Source organism: Anopheles merus, chromosome 3L (assembly GCF_017562075.2).
Source record: "Anopheles merus strain MAF chromosome 3L, AmerM5.1, whole genome shotgun sequence".
Classification (NCBI taxonomy): domain Eukaryota; kingdom Metazoa; phylum Arthropoda; class Insecta; order Diptera; family Culicidae; genus Anopheles; species Anopheles merus.
This window is the reverse complement of record NC_054085.1, coordinates 11,582,456-11,597,874: the sequence shown is the minus strand read 5'-3', so window position 1 is coordinate 11,597,874 and position 15,419 is coordinate 11,582,456. Positions and strand designations below refer to the sequence as shown.

The 15,419-nt window shown below is 42.2% G+C and overlaps 1 protein-coding gene across 2 annotated transcripts; it reads right to left on the bottom strand.

Annotated features, from left to right (window-relative positions):
* Window positions 1–251: 251 nt before the first annotated feature.
* On the bottom strand, window positions 252–14,619 carry LOC121598663 (E3 ubiquitin-protein ligase ariadne-1). Of its 2 annotated transcripts, XM_041925826.1 has the most exons (10): window positions 14,389–14,619; window positions 12,903–13,802; window positions 8,271–8,426; window positions 8,110–8,166; window positions 4,142–4,357; window positions 3,681–3,956; window positions 3,434–3,591; window positions 3,228–3,351; window positions 2,912–3,138; window positions 252–2,845 (listed from the first exon to the last, which is right to left on the bottom strand). In XM_041925826.1, the coding sequence occupies exons 2-10, from the start codon at window positions 13,104–13,106 to the stop codon at window positions 2,764–2,766; spliced, it is 1,500 nt and encodes a 499-aa protein (XP_041781760.1). In that variant the 5' UTR covers window positions 13,107–13,802; window positions 14,389–14,619; the 3' UTR covers window positions 252–2,763. The 2 variants fall into 2 exon arrangements, with proteins under 2 accessions (XP_041781760.1, XP_041781759.1); XM_041925825.1 differs by having other exon boundaries at window positions 12,903–14,619.
* Window positions 14,620–15,419: the final 800 nt, after the last annotated feature.

The following is a 15,419-nucleotide window of genomic DNA, read 5'->3' as shown; positions in this document are numbered from 1 at the left end:
CACTATATATATAATGTTCGATTGATCACTCTTAAACTTCTGTTTATCTTCTTTTTTTATCAGTTGTTTTGTTTTATACTTTGTTTGCCTTTTCTCGTTAGCTAATTTCTGCTTTCGCCCTCAACAGCATCGCGCGGTTCACTAACAAAGTGTTAATTGTTACGGCTTTCTTTCTTTTTTGCCCTTTTCTATCTCCTTTTCTCTATACATACATACATTTATTATTCACGCGCGTTTTCTTTATTTTTTTCATTTTGCTATATTTATGTTTTTTTTTTTACTTCTCTGATTTATATCTCTTCTCGTTTAACGCTTTGCCTCACTCACACCTCATAATCAACAATAATCTTCAGAAACACACAATGTTTGGGTGTTTTTTCTTTCTTCTTCTCTATTTTGTTCAACTGCTTTCAATTACTTACAACTTTCACTGCGTGCAATTGTTCGATACATATCGCTCGCTCGTGTAATGTACTTTCTTCTTCTTCTTCTCAGCACTACCGCCTGCTAGTGTCTGTGTTCCTCCTCCTCCTCTTTGGGACATTTGCGTAATGAGAGTCACATGTCACAGTTTATGTACACTTTTGGAGGAAAAAGTATGCATTTTTTTCTTGCTTTTTGTTTGCTTTGCTCAACTCCACAAATCGACCGATCGCGCTTGGTTGCGTCACGAAACCGGACCTAACAACAACAGCTTTCCCTTTTCGTACAAAGTAACCAAATCGAGTTAAAATGTTTTTTTATTCGTCTAAAGGGATTAACAAACTTATCAACCAATTTAAAAGAAGGAGAAACGGCCAAAAAAAACAAAGAATAAATTTAAGAAGTAATAAGTAGAAGTTTGTGGCAGCTATGCTGCAAGAAGGTGCTCACAAATCTAAGTTCAAAAGGTTTCAACCGTAATTCCTTCGCTAGTCAAAATTAAATCCGAAAGCGGTCCAAAACCAGAAAAAAACACACACACAAAGGGACAAACAGAGGCAGAAAGAAAACGAAACGAAGCGTCCATCTCAGATTTGTACCACCTGTATATTTTATTATCACACTTTCGCATGTCCCCCCCACACTACTACACAACACCACTATCGGGTTAAGAGTATGCACGAAACGGCAGCTCTTCGTTTGGGGTTGATTTTTTTTTTTTGCAACGAATCCGAAACAGTTGTTGTCCCAGAGCAGCAGAATGGCAAGAAAACTATGTCCATACAATGGAGGAAAAAGGAACTAACTGATGAAAGCATTTAAAGACAAAAATGGGGGGGGGGAACCTATCAAAACCATAAACAATATACGCGGGAGGATCACATGGACATGAAAGAGTAGTGTTTCGCCGTTGCGTTTGTTTAATGTTACAAAAAATTCTCTACATTAGCAATTATGGGTGATGGGAGAAAAACAAAAGCAAACAACCAAAACACACACCCGCGCACCACAATAGCTGCAATGAAAATGTTGTGTCTTTGCCCCAATAGCACACAGCAAAGTACAGATGCCCGTAAAATACTACAAAACAGAGGGTGGTGCATAACAAAGGACAACACGATTCTTCCTCTAATTCCGAGGGGATGCAAAGTTGGATGGTTGAGGGTAGCGGCCAGTTCTTGCACGAAAATAGCAGAAAAAGGAAAAAGGAAATCATAAAATTTAACGCCCCAGCTACATAACACGCACACGGCACCATATATCACACACAACATATGAAAGCATACTCTCTGCTTCTCATTTCTCTTCCCTCTACCGCTCTACCGCTAGCCCCTTTGTGTGGCGAAGGTTACACCGATAACACAACAGTGGTTCGTTTTGTTTAGTGGGTCAAGGTTTGTTAACGTTTTTTTTTCTTTTTTTCTGTTTCCTGTCTTCTTTTTCATACTGTTTAGTTTTGCAAATTAATGTGTGTGTGCAAAAGTATGATACAATCCTTCCAAGCAGCTCTGTGTGTGTTTTTTTTTATATCGTTCTTTCGCTTGCGACTAGCCTAGGGCTTATAATGTTGTAACGGTTGTTTCCTAAAATAATTACGTGCATTTAGTAAAGACAACAAACCAAAACGAAGGGTTTCATGTTTCACAAAGCGCGCGCGCACACACACACACACAGACAAACACATATATCCAAGATAGGTAAATATAGGAAATTCTAACCGAGAATCAAAATCAAGAGTTCAAATGGGGGGGAAAAACTGAAAAAGGATATCTGCCTGCTACTAACTGTGTGTGCTAAGCTCTCTCTATCTCTCTACCTCTCTCTCTCTCTCTTCCGTTCGTATCAGCGGTAGATAACAAAACCTACTTTTGGCTACCATCTTTTTTCGATTAATTTAAATGTGGCGCGGTCGGGACTTCTCTCTCTCTCTCTCTCTCTCTCTCTCACACACACAGACACACAAACCAAGTAGAGCATCTATTTTGCTACAACACGAGCGACGGCGAAGACTCTTCTTTATGTATGTGGGTGTGTGTGGTGTGTTTGTTGTTTGAGGGGGCAGTTGAAATTGGTCGAATTGCTCTGGTCTCGTATTTCGGTTCTTACTAAGGTAAAGGCGTCCCGCTGCGCCGACACTACACCACATCGACCTTCTTCGACCACGTTCGACCGATGGGGCGACTCGAAGCGTTATGAGGGTTATAAATTATTAGTTGAACCGCTAGTTATTAAGTCGAACGACGCGTTGCTTCAGATCCAACACGCTATTCGTTCACATTCAACACCGCACACACCACCATCGTTCCGTCATATCTGCATCAGCATTCACGATCGTGATCATCAGTTGGTGTACTCCCACCAATCCTTCTCGTAGCCTTCGTGCACGTGGTCCAGCAACACTTTCCGACGCTTCTCGCAGTATCTGGCCAACAGAAAGGATTATTAGTAACGATCAACTTCGACAACGTCTGCTCTCGTTATAGCACACCTGTACTTATCCTGCACTTTCTGCTTAATGTCCGCCAAATTTTCCGACGTTATATCACGCTCCAAGTACTCGGACAGGGTTTCCGTCGCCGTTTCCAGATCCTTCTGGTTCTCCTCGAAGATCAGGGACTGATTATTCTTTCTAAGATAGTAGGCAAACACGTAAGTGCACATGAGTGTTTGACGACACTGGCAGAGAATGTCCACAGCTTTCTTCAGAAATTGGACCTACAATTGGAAGTTAAGGACACGATTAGGAGCATTGATTTTTGGTAAATTGTAACACAACAAGCTCTATGTAGCGCTAAAAACAGTACCTCAATCCAAGACATGTTATGCTGCTGCATCTCCTCCATCTTCTCCTTGACGGCAGCGTACAGCTTGTGCTCAAACTTGAGCGACTGCATGTGGTTAATGTAGCGATTGTAGTAATGGAGATATCTGTGGCGAAACAAGACGATAGAGATATTACAGCGTCGTTTAAACGATATTCTTTCTATGACAAGAGCAAAAACCACCCTACCTTGCCAGAGTGGAGCGCAGCTTCTCCTGCGCGTCACGTGCCGCACGGGCCTCATCCTCGTCGTACCGGTTGCAGTTGTACCAGGACGAACCGTGCGGTTCCCAAGATCCAAGACATACCCAACAGAAGTCATGTTTGCAATTTTGATTTTTGCATACCTAAACAAAAGACAGAGCAAGAAAGACCCATTGTAATTGTCACTTGTATGGTATGTAAACCCTTCCCACGCGTACTACTACACCCCTACCATATGGTTACAGCCACCGTCCTTCTCGATTGTGACGTTACACTTCGGGCACTCCTTCGTGTTGGCGGCGATCCAGTTGGAAGTTTCCGAATCGTCGTCACACTTTTTGATCCACTTCTTCAGCAACCGGCACTGTACCGGGTCGTGCCAGTTTTCGCCACACTCGAAGCAGAACACGTGGTTGCACTTGCAGACAACCGGTCGCGGATCGACGTACTGCACCCTGATCGCGTACGTGCAGTCGGCCGACGGGCACCATCGTAACAATCGATTGCACTACATTTTTACAACGAAAAGAGGAAGAAACAGAGACAGAGCATGAGACACGGGTCAAAGACATCGCCGGGCAGGCCATTTGAAATTAGTAAACAACGCCTCGGTGATCGGTGATTAGTGCCGATGATGATGATGCTGATATTCATCTACAACACAACACAACACAGCGGGATGGTGGGTTTTACCTCCACGAAACTGTTGGTGATAAGGTGCTGGTATTTGAGCCGGACGCGCGGATCCTGCACCAGCCGCATCACCGTTACGTCATCGACCAGAATATCACATCCGTGGGCGGCACACGCTATCGACTGGCCGAGCCCCTCCTCGACGATCTTGGTGGTCAGGTACTCTTGCCAGCACTGCGTACAGAAACGGTGTCCGCATTCCAGACCGGTCATCATCTGTAAAAGTTTGGACAATTGATAGACATTAAATAAATATTGTGTTTTTCGTCTCAAGCAAAGACTGCCCTATAAATCACTAAAACCCTTTAAAAGTATATTCTCCCATGCGCAGGAATTCCAAAACTAAGCTTAATAACCAAAAAACGCAGTTTTCTTTGCACCTTTCAAAAGATTACAAGCAAAGATTCGTGTCAACCAGGCTACAGCGGTTGGCAATACTTGCACGAACAATATTCGCCAAACGCTCTGCTCGATTTTTCGTGGGAAACAGTTATTTTCACAGGAGTTTTAAAGCAGAAATAGTTCCATGGAACGTGAAGTGTCAAATAGATAAACCAAGAGTAAAAATGTGTGCAAGTTCTAAGAAACATATGAACGGTTAAGAGCCGCCATCTCGAAATCAAAGGGCTGCATGCGGCTCGCGAGCCGTACTTTGCCAATCGCTGCCTTAAGTAATACTGATATTGGGACCTTTCACGATTCTAGTCAGCTTTTTGTATGGAGTTTGACAGTTGGAGGCTGAAATAATGTAAACAATCCATACAAAAAACATACACAAAACTAGCCTGCGATTTTCAGCCTAGATTGTTTCAGCCTCAAAGCTAGAAATAGATTCGAGTACCTGGTCGAAAAAATGTCACAACAAGGACGTGTTTTTCATTTATTTATCTCAAGGTGCATAATAGAGAATCAAGGAATCTAGAATCAAAGTGTACATAGACCAGTCAATCTTCAAGGGACCGTCAGCTTTTACAACGGTTTTTTTTTGAGAGATATTCATGTTGAGGAAAACTAATTAAGATGTTGCTATGAAGTATCCCTGAAACCACGGGAAAAAAACTTGGCATTCTTAGACCAATATTTTTGTTAACTGTCGTCCAAAAATTTATCTTACAGAATTTTGGCTGCCAAATCGCATATGCACCTTACAGCAGGACTCCACACAGCATAACACGGAGCATAACATAACAACTGACAGCTGCCAAACGCTTACAAGGTTTTTCAGGAGTTCTCATAGCTGTGAATCACTTTATTGACTCCTTCTTGCTGGGGAATGAACCTAATGTTATGGGAATTGGAATCTATAGCATCCTTGTTGGACAAATCCAATAGGAATTTCTAAGGCGTCTGTGCAAAAAGGGTGCTTTAGACCCGCAAACCAAAATCGAGCAGTTTTTGAGCTCGGTTTCTAGCTCGCTTTCCGCCGAAACCGATCGAGAAAGCGAGTAGAAACGTCAGAAGAACCGATCGAAGCTCTTGATCGGTTGAAGCGTATCGTTCGAGAGAGCGCGCTGTATGTGTTTATCTCTTTCTGACAAAAAAGCTCAGGTACGCGACCGTGTTGGCACAAAAATGATAGTGGTCGAAAAATAGTTCACACCCACGTTCTCTTTCTCCCCTCCTTCACCTCTTCCCCATCCTTTCACCTCGCTTTATCATTATTGGTACTTGATCTCTAGCTACATTGAGCGAGAGGTTGAGAAGTTTTCGATCGCTTTGCGCAGCGGGAGTGTTCAATTTTCATCATATGAAGTTCATTTCCAATAAGATAGAGTAGGATGTGTTCCACAACTATGAGAACCCCTGGAAACCCCTGTATTGTCGGTACCATGTTTTAAATATCCTTAGTAAGCCATTCATTGCTCGTTGAAAACGCGGTTTTTGAAAAATTCACAAAAATCTCATGGCATGCTGAGAAAAAAATCAGATTCTTTTTGTATGGAAAAACGTGCCAACTAAAAAACACATGTTCAATAGTCGGCAGGGAATCGAAGTTCAACCAGTGAGTTCGAACTGTACCAGCAAAGAAGCTTTTTCTGAAGCGTTTGGCAACTTTCAGTTGTTATATAGCGCTCCGTGTTATGCTGTGTGGAGTCCTGCGGTAAGAGACATAAAATGTACGGAATATGACGGGACCGCCAAAATATTCATCTTAAAGAAACAATTCATCTTGAATAGACTACATCTTAGAGAGATTTTACTGTAGTTTGACAACTAATTTCTGAATCACACAAAAACACAATTTGACAGAACGGGTGAAGTTAATTTCCATAGACATTGGTGTCCTCATCGAAGATATTGTATCAAAACATAGATGAACGTTACGTCGTTCAGATTTGATTTAGGTTATAATTAGCAATATTTCACGTGTTTGAAGAACTTTTAGTGTGTATAATAAAGATTTTAAGAGTGTTTTTTGTATTTGACTTGTATTTGACTTGTAATGACTGTTTTTTGTAATGACTTTTGAATTTGGTTATAAAAACAGGCTATGAGACAACCTGGATTACATAGACTTTGGAAACTTGTATGCAGGGATGACAGATGTCTCCCACAATGTCGCCCAGCTCCTTCTTCTTCTTCTTTGGCACAACACAACCCCTGGCGGTCAAGGCCTGCCACTACCCACTAATGAAGTGAGCTTGGCTTTCAGTGACTTATTGTTACCATAGCAGGATAGTCAGTCCTACGTATGGGGGCACGGACTATTGGGGACTTGAACCCATGACGGGCATGCTGTTAAGTCGTACGAGTTGACGACTGTACCACCAGACCGGTCCAATGTCGCCCAGCAGAAAGGATCAAAATCCAGCTCCTAAAAACATACGCCTAGGGATAAGCCCACATGTATGTTATACCCACATTGATAGTTGCTCGAAAACTGCTATACAATTCAAACAGCTGACAGGCTCAAATTTCTGCCTACTGACTTAAAACGGAAAGGGCCCCATTGATTGATTGTAACTGAAATTACAATTAACATTAACTTTACATGGCTGAATAATTTCATAATCTTTCATGCAGACTAAACATTTAGGGCTTGCAACTAAACGTGAAATACATATCATTATAGTTTAAAACAAATATAATTTGAGTTTTTAACTAGAAAGTTAAAATTCAAATTCTTCTTATGTGATACAGCGTTCTTAAAAGATAAAAATTTGCCATTATTGAAAAAAATATTCAATTTTGCCATGATTCTTTAAACTCGTTCGTTTGTACACTCCTTCACAAGTGCATTCAATTCATTGCAAAAATAGAACTTCTCGGATTGAATGAAACCGAATGGTAGAAAATAAAGCAGAAAAAAACACAATTCCACCTCAATAAACAAAACTTCAACCAATTCCAATTCCTCAGAATGGAATGCAACTCTCCGATGGCCTTGAAGCCGTCCTATCCTACAAAATCAAACGCACACGATACAAAATTCACACCAGAAACGATCGCAGCGGGTGCCCCGCCTGCGACCGCACAGACTTTTGGCTACATTCGCCACTGTTTTTGTTTTGCTACAGCACTTGCTGCAGCAGCAGCAGCAGCGAGAGGTGTTTTTGGCAAAATGCACGCTTAAGCTCTCAGTAGGGACGGACATGGGGGGGTGTTTAAATTTAACCACCCGGTGGACGGGCAACACACCGCAGGATGTGGTCGGAGTGTGTACATTCAAAATAAAACGCGCCAAACACCGTCGATCAACCACAGCACGCCAATCGTAATACTACGCCATAGAAATACGGTGTGGACCCAAACACACCGAGCTGGGTAGCTGCTGCTGGGGTGCGGCGAGTTGGGGTGCGCTTCAAAAGGGCAAGGAAGCGAAAGATTCACTTTCAAAGGGCACACACTGCAGCAGTACGTTCGTCCTGTTGGCGAAGATCACCGTGCCGCGGGATCAAAGGGTAAACATCCCTCTACTTGGGTGGGGCGAAAATCCCAAAAAAGGAAACAAAGAAACACGCGCTTACACTGGGAGGAAACGTTGAGTAGCAGATTTCACAATCCTCTGTTCTGGACTTTTTGATCTGCAAATAGAAAGAAGAAGTGAAAACGACGTTGAATGAAAATGGCCACTGTTGTGTTGGGGGGGTTTTTACCCCTCGGTGGAAAATTCCTTCCTCCCACCTACCTTTGGCTTGAGTGCTATACTTGGCTTTCGAAACGGATTGATCACGTGCGCATCCTTAAATAGCTTATCCTGATCGCCATCGTAGAATCGTTCCATCAGCTTTTCCTTGTCCCATTTGAAATGGTTCAGCAGAATCCGGGTAATGGTGGCTGGGATCTGGGTGGGGGTGGGAGAAATGGAAAAGAAAAATATATGATAATTGTAATGATTTCGCTTTAAGAGCTTCATTTGGAAAAGCAAGATATGTTACAGAATAACAATCTATGATCACGCTTAGTTATTCCTTCCTGTTATCCTATACTCGGTATGCTCCTTCTAAAGGCCCTTTACGTCATTTCAAAGTGTGTCTATTCTAATACTTTGTTCCACTTAGACTAATTCTAGCTCAAGAAATCATTTCTTTCATTTCATCATTTCAAAACTCAAACTTGGAGCATTCGTTTGTTTAGAAGCGTGGCATTTATAGGAAAAAGAAACGCAATTGTGCCCACAAATGTAAGAGAAAGAATGTACCGGGAAAGGTAATTTCTTCCTAAAAGCTTTTTAAAAATCTGTTCAATCTGGATATAGTTCACTACAATTCTAGCTCATCTGGTTAGTAGTAGTCTGATAGCTGTTATTGAAATAATTGATTTTAGATAGATTATGATGAATTATAAATCGATAGAATTGTAACAAAGTTTGAAGTGACAATGAACATTAAAATAAAATTAAAAGAGATCATATTGGCTCTAAAGCACTTTACCAATTGGTGGAATGTTGAGAAAATCAGACAACTATTGCTTCATTTTTACTTTTCATTCAGGATCGAGGTATGAAAAAATCTAAAAAAATAGTATTTTCACTTTCAAACCTCTATTATCAACAGCTTCAGCTGTCACCTATCCACTTTATATTTTTACAGGATTTTTCAAGTCACTTTCGAATGTAAACTAGAGTTGTCCCTCAAGAACCAGAACTGTACGGTTCATTCAGTTCATCCTAAACGACGAACGACCTACGAGTTGTTGTACATGAAAAAAATGCTTTTCCAGTCGAAATAAACAACTCGCCAGGTCGTTCATCTCATCCAATACAAATATGAACGTAAACTGTATGACCAGATCGTTCACAAAAAGAACGGGCCGTTATATCCGTCGAAATAACTATTGTCCTGGTCTGCCAAATAATTTTAATGAAATAGTAAAGTAATCATATTCTTCTTGCGAAATACACCATTTACCATATTTTCACAAACTGAAATGAACGAATGAATCGCGATTCGCGTTCAGTTAATCTAAATGAAAACCCTAGTACGTTTACGTTCATGAAAATGAGCCGAATTGCCCAAGCCTTTAAACGTCGTTTTTCACCGCGTGCAATATGTTAATCCACAACAATATGATAGTTCATTTCCGTCATAATATTTTTTAGGGTTTTCAGTATCATTTTCAACACTTTAACGGTCTATTACCATTGTTTTTTTTTTGCCGAGGTTTTGAAGCCTCATATTATCAAGATTTATACCATGTTTTAAAAATTAAATTTACATCCTTGTTGATGCATTTTTTATATCAAAAGCGTAGCGGAACTTGGGGCAAGTGTGCCACCTTAAGCAATTCAAGTTATAACTCACTAAAACGTGTTTTTCAAAAGCCGATTTAAATTTCATAACCATTTTACATCTATTTCCTCACTTATTAATGAGTTTCGCTTGAAAAAAGTGCAAACAAAACAGTTTTTGAAGCGTTTTAAAAAGGGTCCAAAAAGTCGTTGTTTTTTGGGCTATGGGGCAAGAGTGCCACTCGTTTGGGGCAAGACGGCCACCTGGTTAAAAAAACGTATTTCTTAGATAATTGAAGATTGTTACGTTTGTGGCACTAGTGTATGTATTCCAACATGTCTTGAGTCACCAATGAACCCTTTTTGACCACCACAATATGGTTTGTTACTGTTCTGTTTTTCTGGGGTGGAATCCGCTCACAATAGCGCACCATTCCGCAGCACGCTACAACAATGTTTACATTTTTGACAGCTCGCGCCTATGAAAGATGGTGGCACACTTGCCCCAAATAGAGATGGCTTTTTTGCCCCAAAAGTTGTAACTTTTTTGAAATTGAATTTTTCAGTAACAAAAAGAAAGTTTTTTTCAAACTAACCCCACACAAAATTTCACGTTTTCTCAGCTATACGGTACTGTAAATATTTTCCCGGTTGATTATTCGCATAATTTTTGAGAGCTTATTTGGTTGGATTAAAAAATTATAATATTCTGCTCAATTTTGAAACTCATCATAAATCAGTTCAAAACAATGGGAAATATCGATTGATCTATATTAAATTCGGCTCAGTATACCTGGTCATTGGAAAGCAACCAACTGTATACACAATTGATCATTAAACTAAAGTTTTTAAGGAAAAAATGCTTGGTGGCACTCTTGCCCCGTATGGCACACTTGCCCCAAATTCCGCTACCAATTTGAAAATGATGAAGGTTTTTAGCTTTAGTGCCGTGTAAAGCGAAAATCTGATTAAAATGCATTAAAAATTTATGTAATATTACAGGGTTTTCCAAGTCGGTTTCTAATGTAAACATTGCTATTAAACGCATGCAAAATGTTGTTTCACATCGATTTGGCATTTCATTTTCATCATATAAATTTTTCATTTCTACACCATGATTTTCAACACGTCTCAAGCTAGATTGAGTTTGACAGTTCTTTGTTATGTGTTGTCAATCATGGGTTAAAACTGAAATTTCATTTTGAAACAAATAAACCATTTGACAGCTGTTGAAAAACATTTTTAATGTGGTGAATAACTATTCGAAACATTCGAAACTGACTTGGAAAACCCAGTAATTTTGAAAACGGTGTACACATCTCGATGAAAGGTGAAAAAACCATGGCAATAGACCGTAGAAGTGTTTGAAAATCATACTGAAGAAATAAAAAATTATAATGATGAAAAAGAAAGGTAAACAACAAAGTTTAAATTCGAAGATGGCTTGGAAAACCCTGTATTGTTAAAAGTTGCTTAACGATCATTTCGTACCATTGTTATGCTACTTTTGATTCATAAATAAGGGCCATAAGAGCTTTCTTGCTCATAATGTTCTGTTTTGGCAAATACTTGTCCATAAAAGTATGCATATTTCATTGTTTCTGCATTTTATTTTTTAGACCCTTTGTATGATTTTACTACATGATCAGCTAAAAGAAAGTTAGTTCTGATTCATACTCCTAAACATAATCCTTTGGTGAATGATATATTTCGTGTGAACGTGCGTGCCTGTGTGTGTTGGTGTGTGTGTGTGTGTGTGTGTGTGTGTGTGTGTGTGTGTGGTGTGTGTGTGTGTGTGTGTGTGTGTGTGTGTGTGTGTGTGTGTGTGTGTGTGTGTGTGTGTGTGTGATTTGTTTGCTTTTGCATGCTGCTGCAGCATTTTCCTTCCAGTGCAATCAATGCACAATGCACAACAAAAACACACACGCAACTGTTCAGTACAGTGTGGTCCGTGTGTCTATGTGTGTGGTATACCATCGGTAGTATACCCTCGTTTAAAAACACCTTGACCGTCGCGTGGAGGGGGGGAGGCCGTCGTCGTCATTCGTCTCACAAGCAGCACACGCACACGCGCGTTTCCACACGCACAACCATCCCCCACCAGTGCGCCAACACACAACAGTGAAGTGGAGAAGGCAAAAAAAATCTAATACGCAAATTGTGTTGATGTCACACACACACATACACAGAGAAAAACAAAGACACAATACTAAAAACAAGCTCAGCTGACTCTCTACCGTGGAATGGGGGGGAGTGTGGTTTGTTGAATTTTTGGGCTTGGGTGCGCTTAAAATCATAACGCAATTATATCGAAATGACGAAATAATAGACCACACAGTCGTGCAGAATAATTACAGCGCAGGCGGTTACGGGGCCAAGGGTGGGAGATGTTTATGCTTGGTCACCCCAACTCCCAAACAATTCATGCGACATGCGAACAAAGTTCTAGGGGTTGGCTGGGTGGGGTGGTGCTGGTAAGAAGAAGGTTTAATCATATGCACAAATGATTTTCCATAATGAGCACACCAAGGAGGACAGTTTGAGCGGGTGTTTTACGTGCGGGAGGGGCAGGGGCGATACATACACAGACACACACACACACACACACACACACACACACACACACACACACACACACACACACACCCAAAAGTCGTACACAAAATGACCTAGATATGGGCGCGCGCACACAAAAACACAACACACAAGTTGACAGATTGCTGCTGCTGCTGCTGGTCCGTCCACTGACTCCGCACACAAAAGCCAAAACAAAGGAGGCGCACAGGGTGACACACAAACTCACACAAAAATTGCAGCAGCAAACAAGTAGGCTGTCTTGTGTGTGTTGTGGAGCACAGGGGGCGAAAAAAGGTGTCACACACCTTCTGGCCACAGGCGCTGGCCACTTACAAGGATTTTCCTCAACCCTTTGCACACACACACACACACACAAAACACTCGAATAATGACCTCGAATTTTCTACTGCCCTGGGTGAACTACACACACACACAACCTCTTTGAGGGGGGTCAAACAGACGAACCTCCCCATTCCGCCCATCGCGACCTTTCCCTCGCCCTCAAAAACTCACCTCCACGACCGTGTTGACGTCCTTGATGCAGTCGACCATATGCTGGACGATCTCGTCCGTCGTCAGCACGTCGTACGGGTACTCGTCCGTCTCCTGGCCGCGGTCGCGCGGATTGTTGATATCGACGTCCATCGCGAAATCGTCGTCCCCGCTGGACACGTTGCCCGAGTCGTGCTCCTCGAAGCTTTCATCGTCGGAATCCATGATTCCCCGCTCGGTGGCACCAGAGACTTCCGCGGGGCCAAAACACAACACAGCCGAGACCGTCAAGGCCTTCCTCCTTCACTTCACTTCACAAAACGGCTGTGTTGTTGTTGTGACTGTTGTGACTGGCCTACACACACGCGCTTAGGTTGATGATCCGCCGTGCGTGTGTGCGTGTCTCTCTGTGTGTGTATTTACACGTAGCGCTTGAAAAGAACTTGAATCCAACTCGCTAATTAGCGACCGCCAGGTGGGGTGGGGGGGGAGTGATGATTGGTCACCAGATTCTTCACGCGCGTCACACACTCACACTGTGCAGCTCCTTCCCGTTGACTGCGCGCTTTGCACGATTTTGCTCACGGAAGTGGTTGATGTGTGTTGTGCAAATTTGTGATGCAGATCTTGGGAGAACGGGTGGGTGGCGCAGCGGGAGAGCTTTTCCGTCTACTCTACGAGTCACACACACACAAACTGCTTCTCCGCCCTGTAGACGGCCACACACCGTGTGTGTGTGTCACCTTCACACGCCTTTTTCACTTCGAATTTTCCAACACCACACTTTTCGCAGATCGGTGCCACACTGCCACGGCACACTGTGCTTCCTCCTCTTGTGCAGCACACACTACACACACTAAGCGCGCACGTAGTGTGTGTGTTACGAATCAATTTTGGCTTCTCGTTCGCTCTTGCTACCTTCTTTTAGTTTTTTCCAAGTGGAAATAATTAAGCAAACAAAAAACACTCCAAAACGTTAAGAACGTGTGTTTGTATGTGTATGTGGGTATGTGGAGAAGGAACAACAACCTCCTTCCCGTGCGACGATGTACTTCGATTTGGCTGCAGTGACACCACGAAAAACCCCGAAATCTCGCTCGTCGATGGTAAAACGCAATCGAAATTTCAACACACAAATGCCACGGGATAGTGTGTGCGAGAGAGCGAGACCGAATGATCCTATCCTGCAGACGAACTACACGGAACAAATAAAAGCACACACACGCGATAGAAGGGTGCCCCAGAAAAACGACGTTCTCTGACGTTCCGTGCGTGTGTGTGTGTTTTAGAGCACACACGTACACACACACACACCACTGGCGCACTGGCGCACAGTGACAGCTGAACGTGTGTGTGTGCGCGCGCACACACCGTGCCTTTACTCACACTGCTTTGCCCACGGGTCTTGGCGTAGTTATACACGCACGCACACACACACACTAGGTCACACGCACACACGGGGACAGTGTTGGTATGTTTTTTTCACTTCCTCGAAACTTTTCTTCACCTCTGCTGTGCTGAGAAAAAAACAATCGTTTCACTCGCTTGAGTACGTGTGGGTGTGTTGGTACACGGTTGCAATTGCACGGTGCAGGTTTTCGGTTCGTCCGCAAACCAGCAAAAACCCACTGGCAAATGCTAATTTTGGTTGCGCCTTTCGCACAGTCGCTCCGTTGTTTCTCTGTGTGCCTGTGGTTTTCGCTGGTGGTGCAACAAAAGTCAAACTGCAAAGATATTCGATCACCGAGCGCTGCCTGTATAAACGGGGCCGACGAGCGCCCCGTACAACATAGCGAGGGTCTTTGACGTTCGAATATTGTTGCATCTCGCTCATTTGCTCTACCCTTCCTTTACTTGCCGACAGTGCTCGTTTCAAAGTGAGCTTTTGTGCCCCGCAAATAGCCAATTTTGGCACGCTAAAGATCGCTCCTTGAATTTGCCTTGTGCAGTAGATAAACAGCATCAAAGTTCCAGGTGGCTCTTTTAAATAGCGCTTAAACAGCTTCCTTATGCCATTATGCAGGGAATTATTTTCCTTTGTGTTTTATTTTCAAGCAAGGCGTCATTAGTACAGTAAACAATTATTTTTAATCGAGTTTATTTAATTTTAAACTTTAAATGCTCTTGAGTTTCACATAAGTTCACAAATTTTACTAAAAAACCATAATTACTTTACTCCATGTTCCTTCTTAAATTAACAAATCGAACTTTTGCAGTAAACTCCAGAAAAATGACGGCGTTAGTCTTTGACACTTTGATATAAGCCACCTCGTACCGATGTCATGCTTTAAAAAAGCAATAAAGTTCCACCAAGTTCGGCACACCTTCTTAACAAGTCATTGAGTTCCATCGTGATCCATACACATCAGGCTAATCAGCCCCAAAGATCCAACGAGTACCGTGCGCTTGTTAACCCAAATAGCCAGAATTGCTTAAGCAGCTCATTTTGGCACGCTAAAGATCGCTGCTCTAATTCGCCTTTTGCAGTAGATAAACAGCATCAAAGTTCTATGTGGGTCTTTCAAACAGCGCCTAAGC